This window comes from Pocillopora verrucosa, chromosome 2 (genome assembly GCF_036669915.1).
Source record: "Pocillopora verrucosa isolate sample1 chromosome 2, ASM3666991v2, whole genome shotgun sequence".
NCBI classification, from domain to species: Eukaryota; Metazoa; Cnidaria; class Anthozoa; order Scleractinia; family Pocilloporidae; genus Pocillopora; species Pocillopora verrucosa.
This window is the reverse complement of record NC_089313.1, coordinates 19,788,022-19,806,502: the sequence shown is the minus strand read 5'-3', so window position 1 is coordinate 19,806,502 and position 18,481 is coordinate 19,788,022. Positions and strand designations below refer to the sequence as shown.

Here is an 18,481-nt window from a genome sequence, read left to right as displayed (position 1 = left end):
GACCTGGTAACTAACTGTGTACATTGACTTGGCTACTAAGCTCGCTTAGAGAAACAAACAGTTAAACCGAAACACACGAATCTGGAGTGTTTAGACTTGGGTTGTTAGCTTCCAAAATGTCTCAGGCTAACGGTAACAAGGAATTTAGCATGACTAAAGAGGTGAGGCAGTTATTCTTGAAAATGTATTGATGGAAAATAAGGCTGTGTTCCTCAGTTTTGTTGCTACTTGAATCGAGAGAATTGTTTGCTCGTGTTCAGCTAATCGAGCCTGTCGTTACAGACCCAAACGTTTTCCAGTCTTTTTCTTCTCAACATAAAGTTGCAGGTGGTATCTCAACGCCCTTTGTGGAAATATAATCTCCTTTTTAAAGCTCAAATTATTGTAGAATATTTTCCAGATTTTACGCGACTTTAAAAAGTCATTTGATTCTTCAGGTTTTGACTAATAATGATGCACAGGCTAAATTGTTGCAAGAGATATTGCCAAGTGATCAGTAGACTTGCCTTAACGGTTCAATTTGCTGGACGTAAATAAATGGGGAGGTTTTGAACTTCTAAATGCATAAAAGTTGCTACTAAGTTCCTTTTAGAGGGTGGTCTTTTATAGGTGCTTTCTTTTGAAAAAAAAATACATCGGAGATTCAATGATAAAAATTTGTGCACTAACTGAAAATTTTAAGCATCGTTAGAGGATTTTGGTTCAATAGTGACCTCAAATATCCTGCAACATTGTTTTTTTTGTTCTCAAATGTGTCAAAACATAGCTTTTAAGCCCTATAACTACTTTTTTGAAATCTCTGAGGAGGTTTTTTTTTTCTTTTTTAAATCAGAAAGAATCACTTAGATATATCAATCAACAAGTAGCAAAATTCTGATGCTGTGTGCTGCTCATTAGTAATTTCTTAAATGAATTTTAAAATTGCAAAACTGTAAGAATGCAAGGAGCTTGTCAGACTTCCAGTTTGTGATTTAACTGCATGTAAATTGCACTCTGTAGCAGAATTCTTCACTTGGTGCAGTATTATGGGGTTCTTGCTCATCCCTCTACCAGCATGTGGATTTGTTTTAAATCACTAAGGTTTAAGCCATCATTTGCTAAATGTATTTCCATTTTGTCCTAGGCTATGTTGCAATTGGCAAGCTTGTTGAGGGTTAAACAATGTCTAATTATTTCATGGTCCTCAACACTTCTCTTTTGTCCAGTTACACTTAATTTTTTGAGGTCTATGGTGCTTGTCAAATGTTGTCTTTTTCAGATGACCTCTGTGAGCTAATAAAATTTTTCCATCTAGGAACTTGATAAATTTGAAAAGGCCCTGAAAGATAAAGAGTTTCGAAAATTGCTTGTGGAATATGCTCAAGAGATATCAGATCCAGAAAATAAAAAGGTAAGTTGGTAGAATCACAAGCAGACTCTATTTAAGGTAGAAAATGTGTTACTTGCAATTAAATTTTAATCTGTTTTTAGTGTTAATTGGTGCAAACTGTGGTTGAAGTATGTAACAATAAAAGTCTTTCTATTTTGTAAACTGTGGTGTTAGTAATGATTTCTAGTCCTGAAAAAAGGTGTGACTGTTAAGGTGCAAAAATTACGACAATTTTTTATGCAGGTATGATATTACCAATCAGCTGCTGACATGTCACTCACCTTTTGTGATACTTTGTCTAATTGATGACTACAAAGCATTCACCATTCTCAATCTAAGATTGTTTGCAGGATTTTCTTGATGCAATAAGCAAAGTGATACATCATTGCTTGTCATTATGGAATTTCTCTTGGGTTCATCATAATATCTTATTCATTTGCTGTGTTCACTCATGCCCTCATGTACTATTCTCCATTTACTTATCTACCATGTAATTGCAATATAATACAATACGATGCACATTTTGTGATATTACCTTTTCTGTGATGTAATTCTGCCATGTGCATTTTCTGCTATTCCCCATTTGTTTCAGGAAACCAAGGTAAGATTAGAGATATACAACATTCCTCCCCTCTTAAACACAAAGTTCACAAATATATATTCTTGTAGAAATATGAAGAAGAAATAGCACAGATGGAGAAGATGAGAGGAATGGATGTGAAGTTTGTTAATCCTGAGGTACAAGTTTGGAAATTATTGAAATTATGTGAATAACTTAGATCTATCCTACATATGCCAAGAGGTTTTGCCAACATAGCACGCATCACAGAAAGACCCTATGGGTTCCGTATGTGTGTGGTTTACAAGTTTTTATGTGCGGGCTGTAATGCCTGTTATGTTGGTGAAACCTATTGGCATTTATCCATGTTCATTTGTTTAGTACGTTAGTACCTTAGTACTAGGTAAATTCATCAGGGCTTGTTCTTCATTTGTTTAGTGTGCTAGTGCGTTAGTACCTGAGTACTCGGTGCGGACAACTCATCACGGCTTGTTCTTCATTTGTTTAGTGCGCTAGTACGTTAGTACCGTAGAACTCGGTGCGGACAACTCATCACGGCTTGTTCTTCATTTGTTTAGTGCGCTAGTACGTTAGTACCTTAGTACTCAGTAAAGACAACTCATCATGGCTTGTTCATCATTTGTTTAGTGCGCTAGTACGTTAGTACCTTAGTACTCGGTACAGACAACCCATGACGGCTTGTTCTTCATTTGTTTAGTGCGCTAGTACGTTAGTACCTTAGTAATTGGTACGGACAACTCATGACGGCTTGTTCTTTATTTGTTTAGTGCGCTAGAATGTTAGGACTGTAGTACTCGGTAGGGAAAACTCATCACGGCTTGTTCTACATTTGCTTAGTGCGCCAGCACGTTAGTGCCTAAGTACTTCGTACAGACAACTCATGACGGCTTGTTCTCCATTTGTTTAGTGCGCTAGAACGTAAGGACCGTAGTACTCGGTAGGGAAAACTCATCACGGCTTGCTCTTCATTTGTTCAGTGCGTTAGTACGTTAGTACCTTAGTACTCGGTAGGGACAACCCATTACGGCTTGTTCTTCATTTGTTTAGTGCGCTAGAATGTTAGGACCGTAGCACTCGGTAGGGAAAACTCATTACGGCTTGTTCTTCATTTGTTTAGTGCGCAAGTGCGTTAGTACCTTAGTACTTCGGTGCAGACAACCCATGACGGCTTGTTCTCCATTTGTTTTGTGCGCTAGAACGTTAGGACCGTAGTGCTCGGTAGGGAAAAATCATCACGGCTTGTTCTTCATTTGTTTAGTGCGCTAGAACGTTAGGACCGTAGTACTTGGTACGGAAAACTCATGACGGCTTGTTCTTCATTTGTTTAGTGCGCCAGTGCGTTAGTACCTTAGTACTTCGGTTCAGACAACTCATGACGGCTTGTTCTCCATTTGTTTAGTGCGCTAGAACGTTAGGACCGTAGTACTCGGTAGGGAAAACTCATCACGGCTTGGTCTTCATTTGTTTAGTGCGTTAGTACGGTAGTACCTTAGTACTAGGTACGGACAACCCATTACGGCTTGTTCTTCATTTGTTTAGTGGGCTAGAATGTTAGATCGTAGCACTTGGTAGGGAAAATTCATAACGGCTTGTTCTTCATTTGTTTAGTGCGCCAGCACGTTAGTACCTTAGCACTTCGGTACAGACAACTCATGACGGCTTATTCTCCATTTGTCTAGTGCGCTAGAATGTTAGGACCGTAATACTCGGTAGGGAAAACTCATCACGGCTTGTTCTTCATTTGTTTAGTGCGCCAGCACGTTAGTTCGTTAGTGCTTCGGTATAGACAACTCATGACGGCTTGTTCTCCATTTGTTTAGTGCGCTAGAATGTTAGGACCGTAGTACTTGGTACGGACAACTTATGACGGCTTGTTCTTCATTTGTTTAATGCGCCAGTACGTTAGTACCTTAGTACTCGGTACCGACAACTCATGACGGCTTGTTCTCCATTTGTTTAATGCACTAGGACGCTAGGACCGTAGTACTCGGTACGAACAACTCATCACGGCTTGTTCTTCATTTGTTTAATGCGCCAGTACGTTAGTACCTTAATACTCGGTACCGACAACTCATGACGGCTTGTTCTCCATTTGTTTAATGCACTAGGACGCTAGGACCGTAGTACTCGGTACGAACAACTCATCACGGCTTGTTCTCCATTTGTTCAGTGCGCTAGTACGTTAGTACTGTAGTACTCGGTATCGACAACTCATGACGGCTTGTTCTTCATTTGTTTAGTGCGCTAGTACGATAGTACCGTAGTACTCGGTACGGACAACTCATCACAGCTTATCCTTCATTTGTTTGGTTTTACTAGTGCGTTAGTACTTTAGTATTCAGTACAGACAACTCATGACGGCTTGTTCTTTATTTGTTTAGGGCGGTAGTACGTTAGTACTTTAGTACTCGGTTCGGTTCACTCATCTCGGCTTGTTCTTCATTCGTTTAGTGCGCTAGTTCGTTAGTACCATAGTACTTCAGTACTCTGTACTGACAACTCATCACAGCTTGTTCTTCATTTGTTTAGTGTGCTATTAGGTTAGTACCGTAGTTCTCAGTACTGACAACGCATGACGGCTTGTTCTCCATCTGTGTAGTGTGCTAGTACGTTAGTACCTTAGTACTCGGTAGTGACAACTCATCACGGCTTGTTCTCCATTTGTTTGGTGCGCTAGTAAGTTAGTACCATAGTACTTGGTACAGACAACTCGTGACGGCTTGTTCCTCATTTGTTTAGTGCACTAGTACGTTAGTACTGTAGTACTCGGTACGGACAACTCATGACGGCTTCTTCTTCATTTGTTTAGTGCGCTAGTACGATAGTACCGTAGTACTCGGTACGGACAACTCATCACAGCTTGTCCTTCATTTTTTTGGTTTTACTAGTGCGTTAGTACCGTAGTACTCAGTACAGACAACTCATGACGGCTTGTTCTTTATTTGTTTAGGGCGGTAGTATGATAGTACTTTAGTACTCGGTTCGTTTAACTCATCACGGCTTGTTCTTCATTCGTTTAGTGCGCTAGTTCGTTAGTACCATAGTACTTTAGTGCTCGGTACCGACAACTCATCACGGCTTGTTCTTCATTCGTTTAGTGCGCTAGTTCGCTAGTACCATAGTACTTTTGTACTCGGTACTGACAACTCATCACGGCTTGTTCTTCATTTGTTTAGTGCGCTAGTAGGTTAGAACCGTAATACTCGGTACTGACAACTCATGATGGCTTGTTCTTCATTTGTTTAGTGCGCTAGTATGTTAGTACCTTAGTACTCGGTAGTGACAACTCATCACGGCTTGTTCTCCATTTGTTTGGTGCGCTAGTATGTTAGTACCTTAGTACTTGGTACAGACAACTCATCACAGCTGGTCCTTCATTTTATTTGATTTTACTAGTGCGTGAGTACTGTAGTGCTCAGTACAGACAACTCATGATGGCTTGTTCTTTATTTTTTTAGGGCGCTAGTACCTTAGTACTGTAGTACTGGGTACAGTTGACTCATAGCTTGTTCATTTATTTGGTGTGTTAGTACGTTATTACTTTAGTACGGACGACTCATTACTTGTTCTTCATTTGTTTAGTGCGCTAGTACGTTAGTACCACAGCACTCGGTACGGATGACTCATGTTATCAACTTATCTTTTTCTTAACCGATTATTTCATTAATTAATAATTCTTAGCACAGATGTAGATAAACAGATAAAAGAAAGATAAAGTTTTCAGGCTGCTAATGGGCAAGAACAGCACAAGGATTAAAAAAGCAAAATAAATAAGTCTGGTCGAATCAGCTTAATTTTAATAGTACCTTAATCACCCATACTAAGCAGAAAAACTAGAAAAAAGATTCCTATTTTGGGCATGGTATCATATTTTCGCACAATGTCGCATTCTATGTTCAGATGAGTGTTCAATAACATCTTAGCTCATACTTCTTAAAATCAAAGAAGCTATTCACATTCAATGGGAGCAACCTACAGTTAATAATAAACTTTATCATGTTAATTTAAAACTTTTGTCATAATTGCATACATTATTAAATGTCTCTATTGTTTGTTTTGTCCAATGAACATTTTATTATACACTTTAAATTAATTTTGTACTTTGTATAAATCAGAACTGAAGATGACAGAAGAACTGTTGAAATATGTTTCTAACAAATGTCATATATTTTCTTAAATTATTTTCAATTTACCTTTTAAAAATCCTGAAGGGGCATTTTTATGATCTGTAAAAGGTTAAAAAAGCAGATCCTTAGGTTTTGTTGGGATCTAAAGGATTTTTATAAGACTTTGCTGGGATTTTGAAGGTATTTGCAACTTTGATTAAAAAAACTTGGAGTTGTAGTGCTATTGATGTTATTCTTCCTACTATCTTGTTTATATATCACAACTAAGACTGAAGTGGAAATCTAGGGATCATTATAGGTTTGAATTTGGTATAGTGGTGTGTATACATTGAAAACTATTACAAGGGTCACTTTTAAGCCATCAGGTTAAAAAGTACCTCAGGTCAGCAAATATGTGGTGTGATAACTTTATCATGTGTTTAGATTTCATTCTTGCATTTTGTTTAAAGGATGGTTATGTTGTAAAAACAACAGATCTTGGGAGTGGTATCAAAGTATTTGTCAACATTTCCTTGAATCAACATATTGGGGAGGCATCTTCACAATATACTGAAAGAGAGGAGAATGGAAAGAAGTAAGTGGTTTGCATATTACAGTTATTTCTAAGTCAGAAACTTGTTGAGTTGTGTCCATTGACATCCAAGTGGATTACACTTGAACCTCAAATGGGAGACATGTAAGGAGTCTGTGCTAAGTGTCTCCTGGAATGGACTTGTTCACTCAGAGAATTTTTGTTTGAGTCAAGATCAAAATTTTTGTCCTTTTAACAGAGTTTTCTTATCAAAGTTACTTACTAACAGTGTGTAAAACTTGTTCATTATGTGCAGAGGTTGGATTCATTTTATTTTGTATTCTCTACATCTCTTCAAGCCTGTACATTCTGTTTGGTATTCCATCTTTTGCATTTAAATATCAGTGTCACCTTCACCCATCTTCTGTAAGCCGTGTGATTAATAACAAGGCCTTTGATTGTCATAGAACTGACACAAATAGTGGTGTAAACTTTTGAGTTTTCAAATATTTTTTTTTCTGTTTTGTTAGAGAGACCTTTTGTAATTCATACTTTGTAATCTTTGGTGCACATCTCCAACTGATGCCATTCTTAACTATTTTCAAATGTAGGAGAGCTGGCTATCAGTGGAATATTCCTTACAGCTTATCACAACCCAGAGAGGATGTTGATAGAGGTATGGTGTGGAAGAATGTTTCCATTAAGCCCTGAAAAGTGATGTCTTTTGTACTTGAGCTTATCTCTAGAGAATACAAGTGTATTGACCCTTTAACTCCCAAGATCTGAATGTAAATTCTCTGTTCAAGCTACTATACATTTCATTGTTAATAAGTTGTGAGAATAGGGTGTTAGATTAAATTAACAACTTCTATCTGATAAATTTGAGTATTCTTATTACCTGTTTGCTATAGAATGTATGGATATAATGAGGAGAAGTTATATGTTAATCACTTGTGGGAGTTAAAGGGTTAAGGTTGATGTTCAATCTCAGATCTGTTATTGTTCATTTGGTGACCATTGCTTCTGCTTCATATAAAAAATAACCCGAATTTAAAGGAGAAGTTGAAAAAATTGGTCAGTCAACATTTTATTGTATTTTCATGTGCATAGAGAGGATTGAAGCAGCTACAGTTCTCCATTATTTATTGTGTTTTATCAAGCTAGTTGCCTAATCTTCAGCAAAGGTCTCAGGCTTTTAGCCATTTGAAACTATATCTTGGCAAATAATTGAACAACACTTGGTGTTGTTGTCTGTGCAGATGAATTTCTTTTGATTCAAGTCCTTGTATGTAATTTGTTACATGTAGCTGGCAAGCCCTGTACTGTGTATGATGCCATATTCCATCCAGACACTTACAAGAAAGGTCAAGAGGTGTGATTGAGCTCCTTAAGATATCAAACAATTTTTTATGTCAATGTTTCAGTGATCAAAGATTGCCAGATCACAGATGAAGATGACAAACATCCCATGCTATCCTTCATTAGATATGAATTTATTTCTACAATCTGCTAGTACTGTAGCTCATAAAATATTCTATGCTTAGATAAGACCCTTGAAGAACATATTGCATGATCACTCACTCCTAAGAAGCAATGAATGTCCAAAGTAATACTTGTAATTTTACATAAACACATGAAGCTACTTGAGAAAAACCCAAATTGATTCTGTATAAAATTTCTAATGATAAGAGACAGTGCCAAGATGTTTGCTATCTTGATAGGGCCTGTGACAAAAGTGGAAGGAGTTTGTCAAGAGAAAAGGTCACTTTCTGTGATGATCTAATAGAGTTAGATGTAAAGGAGTTAATTATGATTTTATGTATTAATTAGGACAAGAGATTTAAACAGTTGATGATTGACACTGCTTTAGATGGAATTCTGAGAGAGTTTAGAGCAAGACTGGACAAGAAAAGTGAGTACATTTAAAAACACACTGATAATGTTGCAACTGGTTCTTACTAATTATTCTTCTTATTATTAATTTAAATATTATTTTTATAGTCACTGTTTTGTTTCCTCAGAAACAAAGCGCATTTATTTTGTCTTCAGGTTGAGCTATTTACATGCAAGGGTGTAGTAGCCAAATAAAAATTTTTACAAAATCTAAACTTAATATCTTTTAGACCTTAAATTCCCAAAGATGAAGTTCAAGGGAGTTAAACAGTCTACAGTTATAAGAACAAAGACAAGTGAGGTATACTACATTATTACCAATTTTAGTCATAAATTTAATGTCAGCACAATCATGGCTGTTCAAATGGCTAACTTGTATATCCAAATAAGACTTGACTATATCAAACTTTTCTCTTCCGTTTCTCAGAGAAAAAACATCGTGACCATTACATAAGGATACGGTAGTCAATAATATACTATAAAGATACCATTACCCAGGAAATATTGTCATCATATTAACATGGGGTAGTATGCAAAATAAATTTTTGTCAATATTCCTCTGTATAGGTGCCCGAAGATTCAGCTGAGATGATGATTGGTGATGCAAAATTTCCATATCCCTATGGTGATGAACCAACAGTTGTGACCAAGGAGAAAAAACCAACAGTCAAGGATGGGCATAGACATAGAAAGAAGACGGATGAGCCCAGTGTACCAGAGTTTAGAATTGTGCATCGAGGGCTTATTGATCTTCAGAACTTCACAAATGCAAGGTGCTACTATGATCAGTATTAATTTTTATAATAGCCAGTGGAATACCAAAAAAAGCCATACCACCATTTTTTAAAACTGATTTGCAACTTTTTTATTTGAAATCAAGCTATAAAATTGCATAGTTTAAGTGTCAGTTGCAAAATTTGCACCGGAATTTCAAAGTGGGGGGCACACAGGGGTCACAGCCTCCCACTTCCTGTGCCATGTTCTCCTGTCCCCTGTACATTTGTGCCCCTCTGCCTCCCCGCTCCTGCCCTTCATTGTATTACTTCTGCCTTCAGGTAAATAAAAAGGATCAGAAAACTGGGTTTTTGGCAAACAGTGCCAAAACTTATCATTCATGATCATTCTCTGGCATTGCAGGGAGGGGAGGTAATTTTCTTAAGATGAACATTATTACAGGCTAGTTGTCACTGACCTGGTTATCAGAGTTAGACTATCAATTCTAGCATCTCACTATAGAGAAGAAAGTTGCAGCCCATTGTGTAATCTAATAGCTATTGCAGTTTCAAATGTGTATTTACTTGCATTTCAGAATCCCTTTTTACTGGGATTATGCCATTTAGAAAGCATACCTGAAAGCAAAACACAACCTTAAGAGTTCAGTACTTTTTACTAATTTTCACCAGTTTCACCAATTGCATATCCATTGCACAGAATTATGATATTCTCAAATCTTAAATTGTCATTTTGATTGTGCCACTATTATGGTCAGTAATAATAGATCACATCCAACCAACTTAGTGGCCCTCACTGCATGAAATGCTTGTATGCATAGACAAATGGAATGACAAATTACACTGTTATTGTAACACCCCCAATAAATTGTTAAATCACTAATATTTTTGAGCTCTGATCATGATGCGCCAATCACACCTATTGCTTCTAATTACATGCAAACCTGAAATGATTGTGAGACGGTTATCGTCTTCCACCATCTTCTGTAGTGTCAGGGCAAGAACTAAAAATATAATGTGCTTGTGGCTATAAGCCAGAAATCACAAAAGGAGAGAACTCGACTGTGTATCAAGTGTGAATGTCAAATTATGAAAATACTCCGAAAAAAAATGATCAGTAGTACTGGGAAACATAGGGTGAAAATTTGGTCAAGATTGGAATTCGATTGTTACACTCATTCCCACACCCACTCATCCTGACCACATATGTGGCTTTGCTTCTTATAGGAGGCAGTAGCCTCAATAAACAACAAACAAGTGTCTTTTTAATTTCTGCTCCCTCTTCCTGCCCCCTGTTCTCTTAGGGCTCGTGCCCTCCTGTCCCCTCTACTTCAAAGAATACCATCACCTGGAACTTGCAGTTGAAAAATACATTGTGGGCTGCATATACTTCTACCACTATCCTCTAATTATTCCTCATTTAGCCACCTGGGCTGAAAAAGTCAAATTCTTGTGTAGTTTGTGGAAGAGATCAGTAGCATTAAAATCTTCTTTCCTTATAAGTCATTGTCATAATTTGAATGCAGGGATTCTAATCCTACTACAAGACCTAAAGAACTTGTTGTCTACATTGACTTGCCATTGTTGGTAAGTTACATGTGCTGTTTTGTTTACTGGATTGAACCCTTAACTCTCACATGACTGTATATATATCTTATATTTCATAAGTGGGAAAAACTATTCCATACTGCCACATATAAACCCCCTTTTTGTGATCCGCAGGAGTCTGCTGCACCTTTGGAGTTGGATATTCTTGAGAAACAGCTGGTGTTGGGTTGTGAGAAGCCTTGTTACAATTTAGACATATCCTTATTATTTATCAAAGAGCTACTGCCTCAGTCCTTGTACAATTTAAAGATTATGTGGAGTGAAATAGACATTATTAGTTGAGCAAATACATTCACTGGGGGATTCATCTGCACAAATAAGAAACACAGGCCTCAAGAGTAGTTCATCAAGACTTAGTGGAGAGTGTTTGGGTTCATAACCGTGACCATTCATTGTGTTTTTTAAGTGGGACCCTTTTCTCTCACCATGTCTCTTTCCACCTAGTTGTTTACATGGGTTCATGCAAAGTGTCGGGATGCTTGATAAATTGTTGGGAGGTTACTTGCAATAGACAAGCATCTTATGCAACTGGAAGCAAAGATAAACTCTTCCTGTAATAAGGGATTGAAACCAGTCAACTTAACCAATCACATTCATGTTACAGTGCAAGAAAAATGAATTTTGCCTTAATATGAAGCACATAGCACTTCCTTATCCAATAGATGAAGAAAATGGATCAGCTAAATTTGACATAAGCAAGAGACAGCTGACTGTTACTTTACCTGTATTACCAGCTACGGATATTCCTCAAATGGTGGGTATGGTTATTTATCTGTTCAGCAGTGCAATAGAATATTAAGGAGGATCTACATACTGGTCAATCCTGGGCCTAGTGAGGAAATTGTACAACACCCTCACTGAAATCAGAAAATATGTGCACCCAAGGAATGGTCCCTGACTGACCACCTTTCTAATTTTAATATTTAATTATTAAATTTGTTAATTATGTATGAGTTAATTAGCCACTTGTGTATCTACATTTGAGTCACATGGATGCCTCTTGATACCCTGGTAAAAAACAGGTGAGCAAGTGTATTTGGATATCCAAACACAGGGAAAATCATAACCTTTGAACATACTCCCCTGCTTGAGTAAGGAGCATTTTCTCTTGCATGAGGCTAACAAATTTTGGAAAACATTAACAGCCCACCTATCTTAAGTTTGTACTGTGTACTTTTTGGCATTGAATTTTTGACCAAAAAAAAAACTTCTCCAGGCAACTTCCTGGTATTTGAAACTTGGAAGACTTTTCCATAGCTGCTTCTTCCATTCATCAAAATTGCAACTGAGAAGGTCCATGCAAACTGATGCCTCTAGTGAAAAAAGACACCAACCTTTCTTGAAACTGACTGGAAATATGTGCATAAATTATGTTAATGAAACAAAGGAAGCAAAAACCTGATAAATACAGTCATGAATTTTTGTTTTGTTAGTGGGTTTATTGTTCATGAATTTCTAAAAACTTGAAAACAGTCATAGCACTTAGCCTTCTGCCTCACTTTTATCATGAATAGAAACCCTGATAAAACACTCAATCAATATGAGGTAAGAGAATATTTTAACAAAACACTGAAGAACATTTGTGACAGAAATTCACTTTGATTGAACTTAAAAATGAATTGGAAATTTTTCCCCCCAGTCCCCATTTACCTCTTGCTCTGGTAATGAGCAAGACAACAGAATGTCAGAGAAAATGCGAAAAACTGCACAGGGTTTAGCATTGCCCACCCCTAATTTTATTTGGTTTCCTTCAGGATGTGGGAATTGTTGCAGGTGACCAAGTAGAAGATGAGCAATGTAGAAATGAGGAACGACCAAATTCACCCCAAACAAGCAACCAAGATGAAGAACTTTCATCTGGAGAACTTCAACAGCCCAAACGTGAATCTGTGGAGCAAACTTTAAAGGATAATATAAGAACTTTGCTTGATAAGGGTACTGAAGAGAATGAAGCATTTGACGTCTGTGACTTGGAAGATGAAACAGACATTCGGTTTAAGCTGCCAAGTTCGTCCTCAGGTTTGTCTTTTCTCAATTAAAGACCCATCGTAACTGTAACATGGGATTCCTAAGTCTCACTTCCAACAACATGTATTATGCATTTTTTTAAAATCAATTTACATAATTGAGTGTTATATTAAACACCTTCTTAATAAATAATTTTGTCCAGACTTTTGGCCCCGACTTTGTGGGGTTATTGCAAGAAGGAATATTGCCTGTAGAAGTCAAGATAAGGAATTGTTGAGGTCATTTTCATTTGAGAAATGTTTTATGCTCTGCTTGTGAAAGGGAGAGGAAGATTTTAGTTGAAATTTTTATGAACCTCTCTGTTTGGACTTTTCTATTCAGTTGTACTTACAAGAGACACACCTCCCCTCAATAAATAAAATGATAAAATAAAATGCTCTGATAACCTATCAACCATCCTTTGATCAAATTTGAAACTATGATATGCAAGAACAATGACAATTTTTTTTTTTTTTTTTTTTTAGAGTTCTCCTCTCCTTGTTTCTTTACCACCCCACCCTACAGATACCACCAGTGTGATGATGTAATCACAGTTATTATTGATGTCCCAAATATTGCACTTGACTCAGTTTCATTGGGATTCAAAAAGAATAAGGTAGGCAAATATCCCTGTTAGTTCCATATGATCTGTAAAACTCAACTATCTGTTGTTTATGAGTTGAAACCAGGCAGCCTGGAAAAAAGTGATAATCAGCCATGGCATATATTGCCTTGAATTCACTAACGTGCTCTCAAAGGGATTGATTTTGTCAAGTATGAGAAAGAAAGAATAGTTGAAGTTTCAGCATACCTTTAATATTGTTTCACTAGGTCAGGTTAAACATTTTGGAAGGTCAGGAAATAGGGAATTTTATTTTGATTCATTAGTGTGATTCAGAAACATATTGATAAAGTTTGTCTTACTGCAAATGCTGATGTCTGGTCAAAGCACCTAAATAATCTTGCAGCTCATTAAAGGGACTGGTTATCCATGGTAACTTTGTATATCAGAAATATACAGGTTTTCATTGAGGAATGTAGTGTCTGGAAAATAGTGTGTAGTGACAGGTAAATATTCTTCATGTTTGAATACATAATAGCTGAAGCCATCAAAATTTAGTTAAAGAATTCTGTGTTTAAGCTGGAGAATTCTGCATATCAGCTGGAGAACTATCTGATTTCTGATTTTTAATTTCTGATTCCTAATGAAGTCTCTGAAATAGGATAACATCTGTTTGTATCACTAGGAATGTGACAACTTAAACTTTTTCACTTTGTTGATTTATTGATGTACTTGATTCAACACCTTTACCTTGTTTAGGCATACATAAGTTTCCCATCTGGAAAGTCTTACCCAGGAGAGCTGCCTGCACCGGATTATGCCTTGTATCTGCAGTTCCCAGATGATCATAACCTTGATGCAGATCTCAGTAACATTGACGTCAGTGAGGGAAACCTTGTTCTGAACCTTTACAAACAGGAATCCTGCAAGGGGCTGTGGGATAGTTTTGAGGCAGGTTCAGGAGAAGAAAATTTAAAGGTGAGCATATTAACTGATTTCATCGGATTTATTTTTGTTTTGGGTTTGATAACCAATTGCAGAACACTCCATGAGCTCATAGGTCACTAGCCTTTGTCTTTTGATATCTTAACTTTCGTTTTTGTTTATACTTTTCCGTTTGTTTGTTTTTCTAGTGTGGATTGGTGTGTCATTAATCTTATTGATAGTGTAGTCCACTGTTTTGTTAAATGTGTTTAGGTACATTTTGGTACAAGTGGGTGTGGCTTTCACCTTGCCAGTTAATTTTAATGCTTGATCTGATGGTGTCTTTTAAATTACCTTCCTCACTGTGTGCTGACAAATGCTAGTTTCTAGGTGATTCAACTTAGTGACAATTAGTTTTGTGCATTTTGGATGGTATTCTTCATCAACATATTAATAACTGTTAATGAAGGTGTAAGTGCCACATCTGGGATATCGGAGTGGTGCAGTGAGGGTGCAATCTTACAAGCCCAGTGGCCTATAAGAGTTATAAGTTATGCTGGTTTATAAAGCATAATACTAACCAGCCACTTCCGCATATGGTATGTTGGTCTATGGCGAGGAAAACCCCCCCCCCTCCCCTTTCCCCCTTCCCTTACGCATTTCACGAGATTTCCCTGACAGCTTTCTTGGTGTCCACTTGTTTTCCTTGGTGAATAGAGACACGGTCAGTGTCTTACTCGAGAACACTATTGTTGATCCACTAAATCTCCCATTTGTTCCTGTACTAATTGGCTTTTAATTATCACATGGTCCCATAAGTGGTGGATGTCCTTTATTTTGTAGACTCAGTTCCTTGTTTCTGAAAAAATGGTTGATGTGATGATGGATGACATTGCCGAGCAGGATCCGTGGGTATGTGATTTGTTTGCACGACAGGTTTTTCTATGACAAGTTTACCTTGGGAGTCTGGACCAAAAACATTAAATCCTGTTATTCAAACACTGACATACCATGTTTTGAACAGGGAGACTTGTTAAGGAAACACTTGTCAGGGACAAAATTTGTACGTCATTTGAAAAAATGAAAGGTGACGGGGAAACAGCAAGGGATTTCAAGTAATTTCTACTAAAGCAAGTCGCGAGTCAATGTACTTACTGTTATGACTTAAGCATTTTCATACTATCAGTTATAACTGAATCTTCATGAGACGTTTTTTATTTCAAAGAAATGCGATGCATAGCTTCTTAAAGCTCAACCAGCTTAAAAGAGTTGAAAGTGACTGTAGCTATTTTGTCTGTAGTTTTACTGGCTAGACGGTGTGGAAAAGTAAATGCTACAGGTACAAAAACTCCCACTTCCCCTCTGTGAACTAACACAATGTACCACCTTCAGCTTTAACACGTGGGATCTGCAGGCCCATCAACCTGTGCTGCCTCAGTGTTTACTCTGTTCAGTGTTATTTACTGTTTCATTTTCCATTTTCCTGTCCGTTGTAGTCCATCGCTGCTCCTAATGGTGAAGCACATGCGAAAGTTTCTTCTCTTACCGATGACTGCCTCAGCCTTGGGATAGAGAGAACTGATCTAGGAAACAGCCATGAAAACGAAGAATTCTCTGAATCTCACATTAACGCTAAGGACGAGAAACTAGACAAAAGGCGAATGGGAGACAGCATCAGTTCTTACGAGGAAATTAAAGTGACTGAGGTTGTGAAAGATCTTGAAAGAACCCAACTAGACGATAGCCCACCGATAACAAAATTAAATGACGAAGGGAATGGAGAGACCGTGATGTCGGACTCAGAGAACCCTGAGAGCGAAGAAGCGAGCGCGGAAAAGAGCGACAGCTTTGTGCCAATTGATGTTATAAGCAACGCAGTAAAAAGCAGGAGATCGATTTTGAGAAGGACTTCAAGTACGTCCACCGATGATTCACAAGGTGACGAGAATGAGTGGAACGGAGTACCCGACTCCCCAAGCAAGAAAAATGTACGATTTAATCTCAACCCTAATGTTCGTGTATTTAGCAACAAGAAAGATAAAAAGAAAAGGAAATTAGAGGCAAGATTGAAAGCTGAAGCACGAAAACATTCATTTGAAAGTGAATCAAGTGGGTCTGAATTTAGCAATGGGACGTCACCCGTAGATATCGGGACAGGATGGGACGCGTTTGATGATCAATCCCGGGGGACAGGGACTTCTTCCGAAAATGGAGATAAGGGACCTAATGCGGATGATATACAATCTAAAGATGATAATGTAAGTAACCAAGCCGGAGTAGAAGCTTTTGGGATGGCCAACAATTTGATCTTTGAACTCGATGACTAACCATTTGTCGGCGCTCAAATCTTGGTGATTGTTATTGCATCGTTTTGAAGAGGGTTATAGTTACATATGCAGCGTATGTATTTTAATTCAATTCAAACGAAGTGACCTCTCTGAAGCACACGAAACAAATAAAATTAACGTTGATCTTTATTCAAATGTTCCTTTTTTTTGTACTTCCTGGAAACATGAAGAGAAGTCGCCAGATTTTTAATTACTTTTACAATGTGGTTTTTTTTAAACCACGCTGCTAAATATAAGGGAAGCCCAAAATGATATTCAGTGGATGACAAATACCAAACAGATGAAAATAATCAATTAAACAACAAAGATGCGTTAGGATGAATAGGATTAAGGGCGGATTACGAAGGAAAGCTTCGAACATTTTAAGTCTCGGTTTTTCTAGATGCACAAATTGTAACGTGGCGTCTTCCTTTTTGAGTTAATATTTTTTTAGTGGTACGTTGCTCGTTGCACCTATCAGATCGCCGCATTTGGGTTTGCGTCTCGCACCAATCAGATTGCTGCATATGGGTATGTATTTAATTGCGTATTTCACACACAGAGGGCAAAGTCCAGGTAGACTACAACTAATCAAGGAGCCCTCGGAAATATTATCCTTTTCTCTTATTAAATGTATCTTCACTTATTCGAGATCGCAATATATCTTTCGTTAGGGTCTATTGGAGATACAACAGAGTTTCAGTTTGCTTTTCGTAGTAAAATTACGTGGAATTATATTATTCAGGCCACAAACTGTAGACAAATAATTTTGATTTTCTTCCTGTTAGAGGAACGGCAGTAAGCGTAGTCTCTTTCGCAACCGTTGTTTGGTCTCATCACGCAACGCGCTTTCTCTCCAACGGGGAATAGATGGCGTTGTGTGACGAGACCAAACAACCGCTGCATTAGTAAGTATAGCACCGAGGCATTACATTTTTGCTTGGAAGTATTTCGACAATAGAGACAATAGACTATAAAGTAATTGAGTGAGTTCAGATAAATAAGGGTTTTCTTACGCTTAAGATGAAGTAATGCGATATTTTCATCCGTTTGAATGTTATGCTCTCTTTCTGTCACAAAAATGAAACATCAGGTACACAAAGTGAAGCCCCATCTCAACCCGCCCAGCCAAAAAGTAACTCTTGCATGCTACGCATGCCTATGTTTTTAATGATGGACCTAAAGAATTTTTCTGCAAATGAGTATTAACGAGGTAATTGATGATCAATATAGCGTTGAATAGTGGATGGACCTCAATTGGAGGCCATTTGTAATTAACCACAGTGTTGAGGGGTTTTATTCCCTGGAGCTTCGTGGTCTGTCTATTGTTTTCCGTAGAATTGGATATTGGCTGAGAAAACTCTATTCTTGCTTTTATATCTGGACTAATCTTTTGGTTACACTTGCCATGGAGTTTAACAGCTTACTAGAAATTGATAATATGCAATTGTCATCGAGGAGACCAGCTGTCCAAAACGTGAAAGAGCTGTACCACGCTTCCTTATTAACTCACGATTTATTCACTTGATTTGACGATTTTACCACCGCGCTTCGGTTAACTCCCACTCACAACTCTCGCCTTATTCGAAAGAAACACACACCGTCCCGTTGCAGGCCCCGTTGTAAGCAACGTCGAACAGTGCCATATTTGGGGCGATATAACACGTGCCGCATACGTACTTGTTTGGTTATGTATAGATAAACGAAATCGCTCATAAATGTCAATCAAATTAAGAGTAATTAACGTATCGCACAGTTTCCAACACAGCACGAAGTTGTTGATCACTCGAAGGATGTGCTCTAGTCCGTACTCTACTGAAAATATAAATGTAGAAATATGAT

At 37.6% G+C, this 18,481-nt stretch overlaps 1 protein-coding gene across 1 annotated transcript; it reads left to right on the top strand.

Annotated features, from left to right (window-relative positions):
* The first annotated feature begins 31 nt into the window (after positions 1–31).
* On the top strand, positions 32–16,789 carry LOC131790729 (protein kintoun-like). The gene is made up of 17 exons (XM_059107992.2): positions 32–161; positions 1,295–1,390; positions 2,039–2,107; positions 6,526–6,650; positions 7,199–7,263; positions 7,895–7,959; positions 8,418–8,499; positions 8,711–8,781; positions 9,048–9,253; positions 10,738–10,798; positions 10,934–11,014; positions 11,460–11,573; positions 12,574–12,838; positions 13,312–13,442; positions 14,148–14,366; positions 15,156–15,224; positions 15,809–16,789. The coding sequence occupies exons 1-17, from the start codon at positions 117–119 to the stop codon at positions 16,637–16,639; spliced, it is 2,595 nt and encodes an 864-aa protein (XP_058963975.2). The 5' UTR covers positions 32–116; the 3' UTR covers positions 16,640–16,789.
* The last annotated feature ends 1,692 nt before the right edge of the window (positions 16,790–18,481 follow it).